This window comes from Anoplophora glabripennis, unplaced genomic scaffold (genome assembly GCF_000390285.2).
Source record: "Anoplophora glabripennis isolate ALB-LARVAE unplaced genomic scaffold, Agla_2.0 scaffold3, whole genome shotgun sequence".
Taxonomy (NCBI): domain Eukaryota; kingdom Metazoa; phylum Arthropoda; class Insecta; order Coleoptera; family Cerambycidae; genus Anoplophora; species Anoplophora glabripennis.
Genome location: NW_019416486.1, coordinates 3,960,476 through 3,980,483, shown reverse-complemented (window position 1 = coordinate 3,980,483; position 20,008 = coordinate 3,960,476). Strand labels below are relative to the sequence as shown.

At 32.2% G+C, this 20,008-nt stretch overlaps 1 protein-coding gene across 1 annotated transcript; it reads right to left on the bottom strand.

The window, feature by feature from the left end:
- Positions 1–7,370: 7,370 nt before the first annotated feature.
- On the bottom strand, positions 7,371–8,815 carry LOC111691609 (histone-lysine N-methyltransferase SETMAR-like). Its single transcript, XM_023454701.1, has 2 exons — positions 8,812–8,815; positions 7,371–8,722 (listed from the first exon to the last, which is right to left on the bottom strand). The coding sequence occupies exons 1-2, from the start codon at positions 8,813–8,815 to the stop codon at positions 7,371–7,373; spliced, it is 1,356 nt and encodes a 451-aa protein (XP_023310469.1).
- Positions 8,816–20,008: the final 11,193 nt, after the last annotated feature.

Sequence of the window (20,008 nt, the reverse complement as noted above, 5' to 3'; positions counted from 1 at the left end):
TCTCAGAGGACTAGTGAGAACTGACGCGACAGACTTAAGAGAGCAGCTACTTGGAAACAAAAATATCACATTTGGCAACAGATATGTGGTGAGCTAGACAGAGTTAAGAAAATACAGATAAATATTAGATTATAGAACCAACACTGTATCGACAAAATTTAAACATTATATCTTAAAATAATTTAATATTGTGTTGAAGCCTTTTGCGTAAACTTATTCTAAAAATAAGCAGTCTAGTCACTTCACAAGTGGGGAAGCAAATCCAAGGTTTCGGTTAGTCATATACTGATTTCCCCGTTTAGCTCTAAACAAGCAAATATATAAAAAAAAATAATTCACACTTTCATTTTAAAGTTCCAATTTATGTCTTCGTATGAGGGATGTAAAGATAAGCGTACATTAGCGTAAATAAAAAGAACAGTTTACTTTTATGTTTTTTTCTTGGTAAGAAAATCGTACTGAATGGTACCTTATTTGTATTAACAAATAAACATATGATCGACTTATTTACTGCAACAAATTCATATACCTGTGGATTATATATTTTTATAATAAAATTAAATATTTGATGGGCAACAGCTTATACAGGATGTTAGAAGTTTGTCTGCCTTAATTTTAACAGACGATAGAATACATTAAAATAAATAAAAAAAACCTTGTATGTATAAAATACAATGTTTATCACTTTTTGAACTTTTTTGTGTTTACTTCTAAAAAATAATTAGCGTTGTAATAAATTTAAAATTCTATAAAATTCATATCGAGCAATGTGACAACGACGCGGCGGTTTATTACTAAGGTGTCCAGCAACCACCAATAAGCAATTCACTAATTCAGTTGATATCTGGAATCGACCGTGTCGGAGTGTTTTTTTGCGTACCACTACTTCCCTTTATTGAGGTGTTTTCCAGCGAGTACGCGAAAATTGGATTCAAGCTGTCATGTATGCATCGAAAATAGTGGTGGACATTTTGAGCATATGTTGTAGTTTGAATTACCAAAATTCGAGTTAAAATTTAAGCACAAAAGTATCTTCATACTACAAAATCGATACATTTTATTTTATTTATTTGAAAATTGAGAAGCAATTATCTTGAAATTTACTAAATGTTTCAAATGTTTACAATAATAGTTGTTTATATTTTTTCCGTAGGATAAGTCTGCCGCATGCACACCTGGTGTGCATGAGCAGGTTAAGTGCTATTCTCACGTTGTGATAAACTCCCCAATATTAATACTCCCTGTATTTTGAATTAATCTTACCCCCCCTCACCCCTATAACGACTCGAAGACATCCACAAACTTGTGGTATATACGTTCATAACAGAATTTCTAAAACAGATAATTTATATTAAGAAGAACTGGATTATTTCTATATCTATGAATCGGCAGTCCATACTTGATTTCACAACACGGTATTTTGAGAATGAACACAAAATATTGGATTACAATTTGAAATAGATACATTTACAGTACTTTTTATTAAAAATTAATAAAAGCAATTTGGTTCATGTATTTTGCACTACTTAAATCAACTTATTTTAGTTAAATTTTGTTTTATTTATTTAGTAATTCACTGAAGTTTACTTACTAATTTAAATAAAAAAATCAACCCATTCCACAGGATATCACTTTAAAATCATTAGTCCAAGCAATCTGTGACGGCCTAATTTGCAGAAATTATTACCTGGATAAAAAAAATGTAACCATGTAGAAAATTACATTTTTGATTGAGTTTCTTCTTCTTTAAACTCGATCCAAAATTGCGAACGGTCAAAAAAATTTAAAAAATTGTAGAAAACGGATTTTCTTAAATAACTAAAAAACTATAGCTCTGGTTGAAAACTGTTAAATGAGAAAGTTGTAGATTTTAATAAGATCTATGTAAATATGTTAATTATTTTTCGAGAAGACGCACTAGAAAATTAGCTAGATCTTTTCAGAGGATGATCCTATAGTAACGGTTTTTAGTTTATTTTCTTCGTAAAAAGTTTACGATAAAACAAGGGTTGTGTTACCACGCTATTAAAAAATTTCAACGATTTTATTAATTTTAAGGATAAAAAATTGTCCTTTTTGGGTACGTTTTTTCAAGTAACTCTAAATTTTTACTTTATGGCTACGACTTTTATAGAAAGAAGTTTCTGACATTTTTTCACGATTTAAAAATGTTTTTTTATTAATTTATGGAGCCGAGCTAACTTTTTTTTTGAATCTAGAGGGTGCAATTAACATTTTACAGCGATGCTCTTGATGGAAGTTAATATTGAATACTTATATTTTCAAAAAAAAATAGTATATGTTTTACTGATTTTTAGTATTAGTAATTCAGTAATAAAGTGAAGCGTACAGACACGCCCTCGGTCTAGAAACTAATGACATGCATTCTAAATGGCTCGCGCTTGCAAAATCCGGCTTCTGGACCACGTACAAAAATCCTTTCCTACTTAATCTGGGGAAACTTGACGAGATAAAAAAGATTATTATAGTCATTTTCCCCTTACAAGCACAATAGTTCAGGAAATATTTATTTTTTATTTCATTTAAGTACATTTTTCTTTACTTTTATGGTCATTTTAATAATTATTATTTATTACTACAAGAGTATTTTTCGTGTAATACTTTAATTTGTTGCCTAATTACTAATTACTAAAATTATTAATACTAAAAATCAGTAAACCACATTCTATTTTTTTTTTCTTGAAAATGTAAGTATTCAACATTAACCATCAAGCGCATCGCTGCAAAATGTTAATTGCGTCTTCTAGATTTTAATAAAAAAGTCACCTAGGCTTCAGAAGGTCATATAAAAACACTTTTTTTAATTCGTGAAAAATGTCAGCAATTTCTTTCTACAATAAATGTCGTTGTCATAAAGTAAAAATTTGTTATTTGACAAAAACGTAACCAAAAAAAAGTGCGATTTTTTCAGTCATTTTTTTTATACTTAAAATTAATAAAATCCTCAAATTTTTTTAATAGCATGGTAATATAACTCTTTACGAAGAAAACAAACCAAAATCGTTGCTGCAGGGCCATTCTAGAGAATATCTAGCCAATTTTCGAGAATACTTTTTTTAAAAAAAATCATTAGATCTCGAAAAATAATTAATATATTTAAATTTTTCAATAATGTACTTTTTTGGCTTACCGCGGGCTATGCTTACAGTAAATAGCAATTATGGTAACGTAAATGTATACGAGTTATAGAAAACGAGAAAAGAGAAGATTTTTAACGGTTTTTTCGATATATCTCGAAAAGTAACAAAGCAATCGATACTTATAAAAAATCAGTAGATAGATCTTGTTAAAACCTACAACTTTCTCACTTAAAATTTTTCGATGTGAGCTATAGTTTTTAAATTATTTTAGAAAAACCGTTTTTTGCAACTTTGCGAATTTTTTGGCTATGTTCGCCATTTTCAATAGAGTTTAAGGGCAAGAAACTGAATTTAAAATTCAATTTCCTATATGGTTATACTTTTCTTCCAGATAATAATTTCTGTAAGTACATCTGCATTAAACAAAACTGCAGGGTATTCCACAAAACAGTAGTCATACAGAAAATATCCATTCCTGAGATAAAAAGAAATATATATTTAAGTCCACTTACACGTACAGTATTTGTTGAAATAAAATTCCAAGATCCACCGTAACAATTTACTGCAGGGGCGTGCCTTGAAATTTTCCGCCAACGTCTTTCTACTTCGCGTGTTAATTTCAAGAAAGTGGTGCAGGGGTCTGGTTGTAATTCTATCTCAACAAATATCGTATGAACTATAACCTTAATCTAAAACTGATTAATATAGAAGTTACCAGGTGTTAAATTTTAACATCTATATTAGACCTTTTTTGTTATTTGGAGAAGGATAACTATTTTCTTCTTTTGGGTTCGCAATCATCTATCGTTTCAAAAGAAAGACTTTAACAGTATATAACTTTTAAACCATATTTTAAACGAAGGATTTTTAAACTCAAGTAGTTTGACTTCGACAGTTTGTACATAAGTAATCTGCGGTTAACACTATTTTTTTGAGGTACCCTATAATGATCCCACATTTTCCACATTTTTTGAAGTTTTTCAGAAAAATTAAAATACCAGTAAAACGCATTTCAGAATGTACTGGTTTGGCATACAAACTAAAATTTAATATATACCTCTGTCTGTGGAAGGAACTAATTTTAAATTTCAATATTAACTTTTCCACGCAAATATTCATTTCTATTTCGTGTTTATAATAATATTTTAAATTTGTAATGGACATGTTTATTGAACCATTTCATTAACACATCTTGTTCAATTAATGAAGCTGATCAAATATCTCATAGAAATAAATATTGCGGTGCAGGAAAAGGTATCGTAATATCTATAATCCTCTTAGCTTCAAATCTAAAAATAAAATGAAAACAAAATAATAAAATTGGCATCAGCACCAAATTGTTCTCGGATCATCAACTTGCTGAAAATACTACTTTTGAATACACTGAATAAATATTAATTTTCTTATCTGTAACACAAAATTATTAATATCGTTTGAATAGTATTGACTAATCAACAAAACGTATGATATTGAATAATGCTGTTCATAAGATTCTAGAAAGAAAGTTGGTATTGGCAGTCATAAAAATCAGTCTTGGTACATGCCTTTACATATAATTCATATCAATTTTATAAACTACTTAAATATATTCGTAAAAAAATGTTTCTTCACAGATAGTAGATATACATATCACAGACAATATAGCTTCAGCGAAGCTATAGTGTCTGTGGTGTATATAAACGTTGATTACATCTGTGGTCAACTGGTGCAAAAATTGTAATGGTCATATTGCGCTTCATTTATTAACTAACATCCAATAGTCCAGTCAAAATATATAAAAAAGTGGTAAGTTTGCAATAATTCGCAGAGTTGAAAATTGCCACAGGTCTTAATAGTCCAATTAAATGAGCCTTTAATCGCAATTTTGGTCAACTTGCCTAATTTAATTTGAGATATATAATAACAATAAGTGACAGTAATTTTTTTTTCAACCCCTGGTCAGGGGTGAAAACAGATAAAATATAGGGGTTTTTCAAGATAATTCAAAAGGGGAAAAAGCTAGAAAAGAAAGTTTCTTATAAAAGTTGTAGAGCATAAAATTCTACATAAAAATGGTCTATTGACTTTTTCTTGTACTATTGAAATTAACAGAGTTAGGGAGACTAGAAGTTAAGGGATGATTTCAGATATTTAAAAAATCATAACGTGCAGAAAAATAAATTAATATATATTTTTTTCAATCTACTCTAAAAAATGTAAACTATCTTTTCAGAGAAATAGATATATTTTTTAATTTTTAATCAGAAAGTTATAACAATTTCACAAAGCGATCGTACTTTTTTATCTTTGTCGTAAAACAACATTTCGAAAGCAACTTTTCATTATTTTAAAAAATCAATCGAATGGCATAGAAAAAAAATTGTATTAGTGTTAAATCATAAAAGTTAACGATTAAAAAATTGAAATTGTTATATTTTTTTTATTAAAAATATATCTATTTCTCTGAAAAGAAAGTTTACATTTCTTAGAGCAGACTTCCTTAACTTCTAGCCACCCTAACTCTGTTCATTTTAATAGTACAAGGAAAAGTCAATAGACCATATTTATGTACAATTTTATGCTCTACAACTTTTATAAGAAATATTTTTTCTAGCTCTTACTTCTTCTGAATTATCTTGAAAAACTCCTTTATTTTAACTTTTTTTCACCCCCCTGGCCGGGGGCTGTCACCTATTGTTATTATATACCTCAAACTAACTTATATAAAAAAATTCAGACAAGTTGAGCAAATTGGGATTTAATTGGACTATAAATACACTATTACAAATAAAATATCAAAAATCTCCACCGATCCTACATCTGCTAAAAAATGTATGCTAGGTCAAAGGTCAAAGGGTTGTAGTACAAACTGTAGCTGTAAAAAAGGATTATTTTGTTCACCAGTATTTACCAATTGTCAAGGCCAGTCTTGGTCCAATATTGAATCAATAAGAGGATTCTTATGATATCAATGAGGAGATAACTGATGCATCTTTCTTAGAACAATTTACAAATATCCAGCAAGAAGAGGAAGAAGAAAGAGAAGGACATTACATGGCATTTGAAGATTATCAGACTAATTTGTTTTACTTTAATCATCACCAATAGTACCATTTTTTTAATTAATGGGATACTAATTCCATTAAAACTGAATCCTGAAATATGTCTACCGGGGAAACCAGGTAAAAAAAAGGCGCCATAGACACTATCTCACAGGGGGTGTGGAAATGTGTGTATATTATATAGAATACGACGAAAAAAAAAACGATATTTTTTACTTTTGACCTCGAATAATTGTTTTAGCAGAAGTAGGATTGGTGGGGATTTTTGATATATTATTTGTAATCGTAAATTTAAGACTTGTACCAATTTTCAGCTCTGTGCGAATTATTGTAAATTGAAATGTCTATTTTGACTGGACTACAAGTGGAATTTCATGTTGTCAGATTTTCCTGTAGTATTCAAAAGTATTTATAAAAAAATATATACATAGTGTTTCAAGAAAATCGTTAGGAAAGGCGGCGCTGAAACACTGGGAAATATATCATGTAACATCCACTCCTGAAACGAGACTTTCAGCTGCGAAATTATTTCTGTTTTCAGTGGCACGCTCCGTTAGATGGCCAACATACATAGAATTAGCCTCCTGGAAATACGCTGCTAACCTGCACGGGTATCAAATTTTTGGCTAAAAATAGGCCGGAGTGTTGCATTTATAGACCGGTGAAAAAACCATGCCACTGGCGAGAATCCACTTTTAGGCCGACCAGCACGCCCGGTTGACAATTATTACACCTTCAATTGCATTTATGTCCGTTACGTACTCGCTCGAAATAGCGGGAATAACAATTTGTTTATGATTTATCGGCGTTCATAACTCTCAGTTTAACAGCGTACCAATTTGATTTAATCGCTTTCGCGTTTATAATTCTAACAATTTTTGTATTGTTCTATAAAACGGTTTTAGTGCCTCCCACGTTCCTGAAGCAAACCGATGGACGTGAAGGTGACGGAGGATCGTCTGCATAGACTCAGGATTTATAGTCACCAGTTACGAGCCATTAAATTACTATTTTTCTCGATGCACGCGTCACTCGAACCAAAGCTACTGCAAATTTCTTATATAAATGAGATTTTAGATTGTCGGAGGCTAGCAAGGGTATGCGTGAAATATAAGTTAGAGAGTATATACGAGGTACGTCCAGAAAGTAAGTTCCGTTTGGTAATAAAATTAAATTGTGTACAGATACAGAAAAATTATTTATTGTACAAAATTCTACAACTCTTAAACTACTTTTCCACATAACTGCCGAAATTTTGCAGGCATTTGTCATAGCGTGACACAAGTTTTTGTATACCTTCTTCATACAAGTTTGCCGCCTGTGTCTTCAACCAGTTGGAAACATTTTCTTTCAGCTCTTCGTCATTGTTGAAGTGTTGACCGCCAAGGAAAGACTTGAGATGTAAGAACAGATGAAAGTCGCTAGGAGCGAGGTCAGGGCTGTATGGAGGATGGTCAAACACGTCCCAGCCAAATCCCTGTAGGAGGTTTTTCGTCACATTTGCAGTGTGTGGTCGTGCGTTGTCGTGAAGAAAAACAACACCTTTTGACAGCAATCCTCGGCGCTTATTCTGTATTGCGCGGCGCAATTTCCTAAGTGTCTCGCAGTAAGCATCTGCTTTGATTGTTTGACCACGCGGTAAGAAATCAATGAGTAAGATGCCTTTCCAGTCCCAGAACACTGTGCACATCATTTTCCGAGGTGTCAAGATTTGTTTCGGCTTAACCTTTGCTGGGGATGAAGTGTGCCTCCATTCCATTGATTGCCGCTTACTTTCAGGGGTGTCGTAAGAAACCCAAGTTTCATCTCCTGTGACTATCTGTGTCAGAAATTCTTCGCCGCCTTCATCATAACGGGTCAAAAACTGAAGTGCACTACCCATCCGTTTTGTTTTGTGTTGCTCAGTAAGAATCTTTGGTACCCAACGTCGGCAAAGTTTACGAAATTTCAGTTTTTCGGTAACAATTTCATGAATTAGTGATCGTGAGATTTGGGGAAATTCCATAGCGAGAGCACTAATTGTAAACCTGCGGTTTTCCCGGATCTTGTCATCAATCGCGTGAACCAGTTCTTCTGTAACCAAAGATGGACGCCCACTTCGTTCTTCATCGTGCACTTCACTACGTCCTTCATTGAACTGTCGGACCCATCTTCTCACCATTGAATCACTCATCGCATTTTGTCCATAAACTTCGCAAATTTGCCGATAAATTTCAATTGGTTTCACTTTCCTAGCATTCAGAAAACGAATCACAGATCTGATTTCACAAGCGGCGGGATTTTCAATCAACACCGACATTGTAAACATGCACAACAAAGCGTACGTGGCTGACAGCGATCTCCAAATGGCGCACGTTTCTTCTCCTTGATACAGAGCGTCTACCGCGCATATGCGGAACTGCGATCGCAGCGCTGCAGCGGAACTTACAACTGGTTGAAGACACAGGCGGCAAACTTCTATGAAGAAGGTATACAAAAACTTGTGCCACGCTATGACAAATGCCTGCAAAATTTCGGCAGTTATGTGGAAAAGTAGTTTAAGAGTTGTAGAATTTTGTGCAATAAATAATTTTTCTGTATCTGTACACAATTTAATTTTATTACCAAACGGAACTTACTTTCTGGACGTACCTCGTATTATATTTTATATGCTATAGGTTATATCTCACCCATATTCAAGAGACATCCAAATAGCGAAATCGTCTGTCAGTCATCTCACCTATGGCAAAGTGACGAGTACTAATAAGTTTGAAACTGGTCTGTATATGGTAATTTAGTTAACAAATAATCTTAGATGTATTACGAGATATTGCGTGTGAAATTTAATACTGGGGGGGCATGTAGCCCGCAAAGTAATTGCTTTCCACAATATCATTATTTAAAAAAATTGTAAGGCAATATCAGGTATTAAAATATGCAGATAAATCCAATATGTATTTACAATTATAGACCTAAAATAATAACATCAAACTGTGTATAGTAGCATATTTCCATTCGTTGGACATTTTATTTCCCAATTTTAGTTAGAATTTAAATCACTGATCCACAGTTTCTAAGGCGTTTTTTTTAATACATTATGAAGTTTTATTAAAAAAACTGTAGATATTTGGTTTCATTTCCTTGATAGTTGTTTATCTGAAATTGCAATACGTAATATAAAATGGTTTTACATCAAATTGTTATCTTCAGGTGTCCTCAAGGGTCAAATCTTAGACCCCTACTATTTAACGGACTTATACATGATTTAGCTGGCGTTATTAGCTATAATCTACCTATGCAGGCGTTTTAAAAATTCCGTTATAACAAGACAATTATCGACGTTCAGAACTGAAGGAACTGTTCAAAAAAAATTTGATACACATTGTATAGTTTTTCATAGTCAATTGAAGAACCAATAATTTTAAGCCATGTAGCAGACTCGGTCGCTACGCAGCAACTTGGCATTGAAATATTTGAAAAACGTGTTTTCATATTTATTTAGCCATACCGATAAACAGATCTGGTCGAACTAAACGTGGAAATAATAGAAATGTATACGCTCAGTTGAAGAATGCGAGCGCGGGTAAAAGAAAACGATTACAGTTGTATTGGGCTACTGGGCAATAAATCACAGCAGACGACAAGTGGTTCATAATTTGCCCAGCAGTGCAGTGCAGCAGTGGGGAATTTGGTGTGAATCAGGCAATTTTAATTTATTATAGGCACCTTTTATCAATCATTCATATTGCAATTGCGAAAGAAAGAGATAAGAGGGATATTTTGTTTACTAATATTATCACAACATGACATTTTGGAAACCTTTTGAAACGGAACGAAATTTACCACCAATAATAAAATTGTTTGAGGACATAAATAATTAAAATATGTTGATGGCCAAACGAACATATAATAGAAATTTTCTACATATTATACAGGGTGATTCACAACTTATCCAAAAAAATTTGGGAATAGATGCGGCATGAGAAATGGAGTCAATATTGTAAAAATAATTTTTGTAAAATCCTTATAGTTTCTGAGAAAAAAATTATTGAAGTTATAGCACATTAAACCACTACATAGCTGGACAACTGTAGTCTCTAGCGTCATTCGCAATACGCGTGGAGAGCCATGTGACTCCTAATACTGAAATCCGTCGTTGCGGTAGTTTTTACCTGTTATCTGTGGTATTTACATCAGTTTTTTAGTAGTTAGTGTCAAAAATGGCTTGCGTGTATAGCAACTCAGAGTTGATGGATATCGTTTTAATTTATGGTGAAGCAAGACAACATTTGTATTATGGTGAAGTATTTGTGTTATGGTGAAGCAAGACATCATTTGTGTTAGTTCGTAGAAAGTGAGTAAGACGGACCCAAATGTGTTTACACGTGAGTGGATAAAATTTTGAACAATTGCTGTTGCAGCATCGGGTATGTCAAATGATTTTATTATTTAAAAACACAAATTAATTTTATTAATAATTAATAAAGGCAAAAGCATTTGAATTTGCCGATATAAAATAGGTGCGATAAAATTCTATTTACATATTTCTTTCCTTGCGAAAGTTTTTGTCCGTTTTTATCACGCCGCCATACCGGTCGCATTGTGCGAGGTCAGGTTTTACAGTGGACCAGTTTCCAGTGCCGTGCAGAAGTGTATTTTTAAATCAATTTCGAACTGACCTTTTTGATTTTTTCTTAAAAAAATTGTATTTGTAAGGGTCCCCTGTACATCCAGAATTTTTTTTGGATAAGTTCTGAATCACCCTGTATACAAATTACTATAATTTTTTACTTTTAGCAGAAAATTTTTTTAGAGGCGCCTATGAAACTCATTAAATTTTATTACCAGACGTTTTTTTGCATATTCAACTGACTTCGGAAGAACTTTACTTGGATGGGTCGCGATAATATGCGGCAATATCAAATTCCCTAAGCAACCAGTGATGGAGACATGGGTTATGAATTTAATTAATAAAAAACTTGTATGACTCTTCGCTAGGTATAAGTAGTGCATATTTTTCTATAAAGCTTTTAAAAAATGTTTCTTGATTTTTTTTTTAATGGGTAACTGGCACAGTTTCACTGTAATTTCGATTTTTTATTGTTATATTATTATAACTTATAGTAGCTGGTCTACTACTCCACTGCATTTATTAAACAAAAACTAAAAAACTAAAATTACACAACACAAATTCATAGAAAAATTAACGAAATAACTGTCCAAAGTGCCCGTCATTTTCAATTATGTCCTCTTCAATGAGCAAATTAATTTGGTTTTGAATCTACCTCAACTGATATATACTATTTTTTATTTCACCTGCAGCTTCTCTAATTCGTTCAGTTAATTGTTCCGCAATGGTAATGGGAAATTCAGAAACTTTTTCGATTCATCCAGCCCCAAATTGATAAATAAAAGGGTGTTAGATCGGGTAAGTGTAGTGATCATAAAATTACCCCTTCTTTTCATATTCAACTTTCCGCAAAGTGATCACTCAGCCGATGCCGACGCTTGAAGTAAGGAAAACCCAATCCGATTTAGTCCAATAATTCCGTAGTAGGGAAGTGATGAATTTCTGATTAATAAAGCGTACAAATTCTGTTGAATTCAGTTTCTTGGGAAAATAAATGGTCTGCACAAATGGTTTCAATGAATCTTAACCACATATTTATACGAAATTCATGCTAAAAATTATAAATTTTTGTAGTTTTGGGGATCTTCCTGAGACCAAACGTGAAGATTTCCTAAATTTGTTACGAGTAACCATGGTCTCATCTAACCATGGTATTTTTGAAACAAAATTATGTTCGTTATTAATTATTTATTCCGTTGTTCTACTAAATTCAGTTTGACTTTGGTAATCGAGGAGCATTAGACAGGTTTCTTAGGTCAGGATTCTTAGACGGGAAGTGAAATGCATGTATATAACCACGTGACATCACTATGTTAATAGTTTTTTGAGAAACAATGTATGTTGATGCATCATCAAAAGCGTGCGATATTTGTTGATCCTTTCTGCGAGGCAGTACTTTTAATGCATTCTCATGGTCTTAGTCAGCATGGTCCTTATTTATTGAAGCTACAAAAAACCTTTATCTGTACCTACGATTTAGAAGTCGTCTGCGGTTTTCCCATGTAAGATATCGTATCAGCATATTCAATATAAAAGTATTAAGGCATTTTCTAATAAATGTATGCACTAATTCACACACCGATTAAAAATAAAAAGTAAATAAGTTTATCAGTTGTTTTTCCATAGTAGTGATATTTCTGTTTCTTATCATTTTCTGTGACAGATATTAAAATATTTCAGGAAACATTTTTTATTTTAATTCAAATGTATTTACTTATGTTCTTCTTCTACCAATCTACAGACGCTAATGAGTAATATAATAATTTGAGTAACAAAAGTATGTTCTGAATTCACACGAACTATTAAATTGAATGGTCTTGCAAGATTGTCATACATTTATTATCCCATCAGAAACACTTCACTTGTAAATTGCTTCTTAGAAAAAGTAGTAGAACCACCAATGCGAATGTGCTGACGTGAATTAATAGATAACTTTTTAGTTCAACTGGTTTAAATCTTAAAAGGAAAAATGTTAAAGTTAATTTGTCATAATTTGGAATGAATTCTTCTACTAACTTATTATAAATCGCTTCATTCATCATATTACGCGATTGTATACACAGGCAACTCGTGAAAATTAGACAAACCGTTACAAATGGTTCTCTAAACAGTATCATTTTAATTTGCTTGCAGCAATTCATCACCTTTATCTTATTATTATTTGTTTTTTCAAGTGAAATAAAAATTAGTAATAAACTTTCAGCAGTCGTACTCAAATAGAAATACATATTTTAGTTTGATTACGTTTTTAAATTCGCTGAATTGGAATATGAAAATATATGATATTTGCAGAAACCTAATAAAACTGTAACTTTGTTTAAAACTGAACGCGTAAGTTATTATTATTACCTTTACGCTAACGTAAAACACGTCTTTAGTTCCAATTGCGATATTTTTCGTGAAGAAAAAAATCACTTAACTCAAATTTTGTTTAAATAGCCGATTATTCACGATCTGTGATTTATGTTCGTTCTTCTTTTCTCCGAAAACCTTTTGTTTCATTCCCATTATTTTACCATTGTTGATACTATGTAGGCATGTGGATGTTATATTGTTTCGCATAGGTGACTAGAATTACTGGGATAAGCAGTCTAAATAAAACTTAATTGCTGGTTTTAAATACTACTCGAAAGTTAACTACAGTTTAAAATTATTTTATTTTTACCAGGTGTATAAGTGAACTAAATTAGTTGAAAATACTGAATACTGTTCACAGAATGTAAATAGAGAAAGCAGCTACCAGTGTAGACAAAGACAATCTAGAATAGAAGCAGATTCAATAAAACAGATTCACTTTCGTTATTAACATTTTTTATTTCTCATAAAATTCGGATAATATAGACTATGTTATTTTAAGCAATTTCTAATGGTTTCAACTTATTAATAACTACATTAAAGTGCCAAAGGCAGAAAACCCTCGGCATAAAAAATTGTAGACCTAAATTTTTATAGGTTTTTTTTCTTCATAATTTTATATTTACATGTTTGTTATTTTTAAAATAAACCGTTGTCTAAATAAAAACGTTTAGCTATAAAAATTATACCCTATTTATGTTACATTTTGCAGTAAATGAAAATCGAAGAATTTTCCTATAATTTGATAAAAGTTGCTCCAAAATCGATTGATTTTTTTAGCACTTCACAGTAATTTCCAACGGACTCATTTTTTTTGTGGATTTCCCATCTTAAATTTTGAGTAACATATTTGCTCAATTTGTAATTAATTCTTGTTTAAAAGTATTTCATAGTAACTTTGCAAAATAAATTTTAGAAATTATATTTTAAAGGGATCAGTATTGTCCTTCTACGAAATCTCTGTAACTAGAACACAAAAAATGCATCAGCAAAATCAGTTTTAGCGTTCTAAATCTCTTTCATGTCCATACACGACCAATGGTTGAGAGAAAAGGGCTGTTCTGAAAAAAACCTTTTGATTCTTAAACTAATTTCAAAGTTTTATTATCCCTTACAAAGTATTCGAGATTGTACCCAATTTTTTCGGACAACTTTCTTATAAAGGATAGAACTTTATTTCTCTTGTAATATTAGTGAACCACATTATGTTTGAATAGACAAATTTAGGCTTGAAAAGAAACATATGTGAAAATGGGTATTTTAACTGTTCGAAAATTAAAATATTGATTTGATTGGTACTAATTGTGAAATATCGCTTTTGTATTCCAGAATGGCAAGTGTTGCAACTGTGTATCAAACAACATTTTTCCGAAAAACGGTGAGCCAGAAAAACAAATAAAAACATTTACAATAAATTGATTTGTCGTTTATAAAAGAAACAACATCATGATTTTTTCCTCAACGAGCTAATTTAACTAATCGTGGTATTATTTTTCCAAACAAACAGAGAAAACTATCAGAACGGAACGTATTAAAATTTTCTATAATGCCAGCATGTAAACAAACAGAGAATAAAATCAAACATTTCTCATGAAATAGGGTTGAGATGAATCCCTATTTCCCATCTAATAAATTATTTTCAGTTACATATATTTGTCCGCTATATATACTCTGTGAAAACATGGATACTAAACAAATATTTTGCTTAATATTTGTTTAGTTTCCATGATTTTCTAAAGAAAACATTACAAATGAGATGGGACATGATATTCAGTACGTTGTTTAGATAGAAGAATAATTTAACTGACCCTTCGAATTATATTTGTAGATTCCAATGATGAGCCAATGTAAAATAAATTTGACCCTATAGTTTTCCAGATACGATAGTTGTAAAACAATTTCTCATTTACAGGCTTTTCCAATCAATTAATAATTGTAGTATAGAAAAATACAATTTTTCTCGACTTTACTTCTACATAAAACTAATATGTTTGCGAGGTTTCGCACGACTCTTCATCTAAAGTCAATAAACAATATTTATCTAAAGAAAGTGTAATGTACCTAAAGGATATTTCTTAGTCCTTAATTCGACTGCCAAAGTTCTACAGTATGTCTCTTGGCAAACATTAACACAAAATGCGTATATGATTGTCCAATCATATTTGTAGACCCAGAAAAAATAAATTACGTATAACTCGAGTTTTGATAGCTGTCTTGATGAGGAACTGTTGAATTCGCTTTGTCTCCTAGAATATGCAAGTTTTGTTTCCATTCTCTGTCGTATTTGCAATCAGTTGTAATTTCTAACTATCTGCCAGATGATAAATAATGACGTTACATTTATGATGAGGATTAACTGCTGTGGCAACTAAGTCAGACTTGATTTGCAAACTTAACACAAATTTAACATAACGAACACAGCAAAATTTGAAGTAGAACAGGGGAACTTAAAATAGTAAGGCGTATTTACTTCCCACTAATAAATTTGGTAACCTTGGAAGGAAAGTGAAAAGCAGTTATTAAATTGGGATATATTATGCGAAACTCAGACGCCAGGGGGCTTAAATGTGCTCAGAGGGAAGACTTTCCTCCTTCATTTTCGCTGTGTTTAGTTCTTTATAAAAGTTGCACGAGCCCGGTTTCTTTCAGGGAGCGGGAAGCAAATTTTAATAACTTCAGCAACTAATCAGAAACTTTAGGTGATAAAAAAGGAATTAGTGATTCAAATTGAAAACTCTTCAAGGAAAAAGAAGTAGTAGCTTCGAAAATGCAGCTATTTTTATACGGAGTGTCACTAAAATACCTGATCGAACTATAATAACGAATTCTGCATTACAAATTCACGAAGAAAGTCCCTAATATTATATAATCTTTATTTTCAAACTGTCTGTGTTAAAGATTAAAAAAAACAATTACCTTCTTATATTATAAGAAAATAGCTGAAACGGTCTCAGTAAAATTTCGTACACAGCGTCAGCTTTGATTGTCAAGAGACATGTGTACATGCCTTCATTTCTTACATACAGTAGCGTAATTGCATGGTACTTTTAAATTAAGCTGACTAATATTATGGAGCGGTTTCGACATAGACAAAATGTCATATCATTAATTACTACTAATCACGTTATCTACGAATGAAATAAATTATTTCTTTATGGTTTTCATAAATTCTTTTCTGCAATTATTTTTATTAATTTTGATCCTTGAACGAAGAATTGGACAAATTTTATAAAATTTTTTGGTGGACAGAGATTACAGAAATTTCAAGAACACTGTACATTTAAGAGTAAAGTACCCTTATTTTCAACCCTAGGGGAAAATGTTATAAATAAAAGTTATTTCCCTATAAAATTAGCCCATACGGTAAGCAGGCACATACGGCAAGTAGTGAATTTGAATGTAACGGGAACAAATTAATATATCAATTGCAAATGCAAAAATGGGATAATTTGTAACATGGATCTAGGAGATTAATGTTGACATGTCGGTAAAGCTGTGTTATTGGGATGTCTATAGTGTTAAGGGCGATTTTCATCATTGTTTTGTCATTTTGAGTTGGGCAAATTATTGCATGGAGATATCTTTTATCGTTTTCAAATTACAAGGCGATTATTAATTTTAGGTAATAATGACATCGCTATGTTTTTATATTAACACTATACAGGGTGTGGCGTGCATAATCTATAAAAATTAAACTACAGCTTCCCAACGATATTTGTAATAGAAAAGTCTTATACGAAAAAGTTCTATTTTTGCGTTTTTTTTTCGTAAATTAAAGTTCAATTATGGATCAAAATATTTTCTCTGGAACGGTCCTGTCCGTGTGCTGTACGATGAGTTACGTGCTGTAGACCAACCGCGTAAACAAATCGTCGTTGAAAGATAGAAAGATACTTCTCAATTTTTGGAGAATTTTTCAATGCAAAAATACAAACTGAGAACAATAGATATTTAAAAAAAAACTGATATTTTCTTATTATAATGATTAATAGTAATTACTATCTTAAATACATTGTTGTTACTGCAAGAGCTCGAAAACAAAACCACACCCGTATCTGTAGTTACCAACTGCGTGCACTAAACAAACTCCATTAAAATATGGAACAAAATGAAATAAAACTTACTATTCCTAGAGAAAATGTTGAAATTGATCCCCATTAGCGCGGATACAGGTACCAACGCACCCAATTTGGCGAATATTTTCCCAAATTGCAGGTATTACCCTAATTGTGTCTTCAGGGTGACCGAGGTGGCCACGGCACAGGACCAAAGCGTCCAATCCATCGATCGCTGACGAAACATTTCATTCAAAAGTAGTGTCGAGGACTGTGTGGAGGAGCCTCACCTTGAAGATAAAACATGCGTGCCCGAACTTCTAATGCCACATCGTCCAATAATTCCGGCAACCGGTTCTCCAAAAAGTCAGCACATGTTGGTCCATTTGGTCGTCCTTCAAAGAAATAGGGACCCACAAGTACATCGCCTATTATGCCAGCCCAAACATTTTCCGAGAACCGATGTTGAAAATGAGTTTCCCTAATCGCGTGAGGACTTTCATCGGCCCATATGTGCATATTATGGAAATTCACTTCATCACGGGTAAATGTCGCCTCATCTGTTACACAAGTATAAGCAAAATCTGGTTGCAGATGATAGGGGTGCAACAGCTGGAGTGGCGCTTTAAGATGCGATGTACGGTACGAGATGAAGTTTCTACTTGCTGTGCGAGTCGTCGACTACTAATTGTGGGGTCTTCGTCAAGATTTTCCAACACTGCATCTTCAACATTAAGGTTGACTTGCTGACCACGCCCTCCTCCTCAAGGAATAACACTTCCTGTATCTCGCAGCCACTGAACGCACTGTAGGATTGTATTTGCACATGGGGAGGTGACGTTGTGGTCATCGTTCCCGGTACAACCCAGTCGCCGCGAGCACATTTTCTCCGGCTGCACCATACACTAACACCATATCGACGCATTCGGAAATAGTAAATGCATTATTTTCTCGATTCATTGTAAAACTAGTTTGTGTACAAACTAAAAAATTAAGCAAAGTAAGAAATAGGAATCTCGTTTTTAATATAATCGGCACGCTATTCTTATTTTTTACTTCTTTATAAAAATTACACTATCACTATCGTGAAATTACAAAATAAAAACTTTTGTCTGGAATCCTTCACTTTTTAACACTGATGGGTCGATGGACGATGCTTAATATATAATAATTAACTGAATAATGAATTCAATACAAATACAAAAACATTTGATTGCACAAATTTTAGTATTACTAGTATTAGATTATACCGACTTAAATTATAAGGTTTCATCTCGGGTCGCATAAAAGCATTTCCAAAGTTTTTAATAAATAACACAGGCTCGGCTTTCATTTTCGTTGAACTTTAATTTACAAAAAAAAAAAACGCGAGAGTTTTCTATTACAAATATCAACAGGAAACTGTATAAGATATAAAATTGTTTAGATATTCTGCAAACACCTTTTTAAAAACATGCCATAGTGTTTGCGTAAATAGATAAATAAATTAATTTATTCACCAGTGATGAGGTATTCCTTTCCAATGTGTCAGAACTTTACTCAACGGCTATTGAATACAAAAAGCACATTAGTTCCAATCCCCATAATACTGTGACATCACATTTTTATTCAACGTTTCAGCATTAAACCATTATCAGTAAATTTGGAATTTTAATTAGGGACCTCATATTTTTACCACACATTTTGAAAACATACTCTATTATACGGGCTGATCTGTATTATTTATTACATTAATGGATTTTTTTTTGAGAACCAGATGAAAAGCAAAAAAATGTGAAACTGAAATTAGGGTGTGCAATAAAATAAACGACGCAAAGAGCCGGGCATTGTTAATCAATGTAAAACACGCGATAAAAATAAGATTCGCAGTTGAAATTCCAAAGTTACTGAAAATGGTTCGGTCACGAAACGCTAAAGCGAAAATTTGATGTTTTTTCACAGTCCTTTTCGTTGTAAACGTCTGCTAATATAATTCTTGACAAAGCACAGGCCTCTTTTATTGCATATTATAAAAGATTTTTCCGCCAGACGTACTTAATGCACACATAAATTTTACAGGGATTACGAAATTAATCTTTTGGTTTGTGAATAAAATCTGGAATAAAAAATGTTACCAATTAAATTCAGGAAGGAGATTACAGATATATCGCATCTTTAATTATGATTTGCTACCTCCTGGACGTGTGTTATGTGGCGCAAAAAATATTTTTCTGTAACCATCAATTTGGATCTTATAGTGTTTGCAGTGAAAGGTTTATTAAGTTTACTCAAGACAAAAATAGACTCTCAGTACTAAGTAGTTAAATCGAGCTTGTGGAACTAGGCGAACGAAAAATGTTCAGGATTTTGCATTATTCTAATTCTAAGGCTCGCCGATAACAACTTTTGATTCATTTCGATCAACGGTGGCATAAAATCATCGGGTGATGTTCGACTTTATGAGTTATTCAGACAATGATATACTCTGCCCATAACGCAGTTTGTAATAATTTATGTAATTGTTTGATGAAAAATGTCTGCTGCGCCTGTTCATATCGTTTTATCTCCCAGATTTTTACGATCATCTGCCATAGTTTATGACTTTTCTAGTAATAATGTTAACTGAGGTATAGCTGTCAAAATAATTATTTTACTTCTATACAAGGTGCTCTAAATCTAAAACTACAAAGTACAGAAATTAACTTAAATGGTAGGGTAGACCGGTGTCAGTGGAAATAAACATGTTCATGGTGTCGTCAGCTGAGCTCTGATGAAAGTTATAGCTTCCGTAGTTGTTTCTTGCCAGTAGTTGTTATCGGAAACTCAGTGTAATATGTGCCTCAGTTATAACGTATTTCATAAATTTAA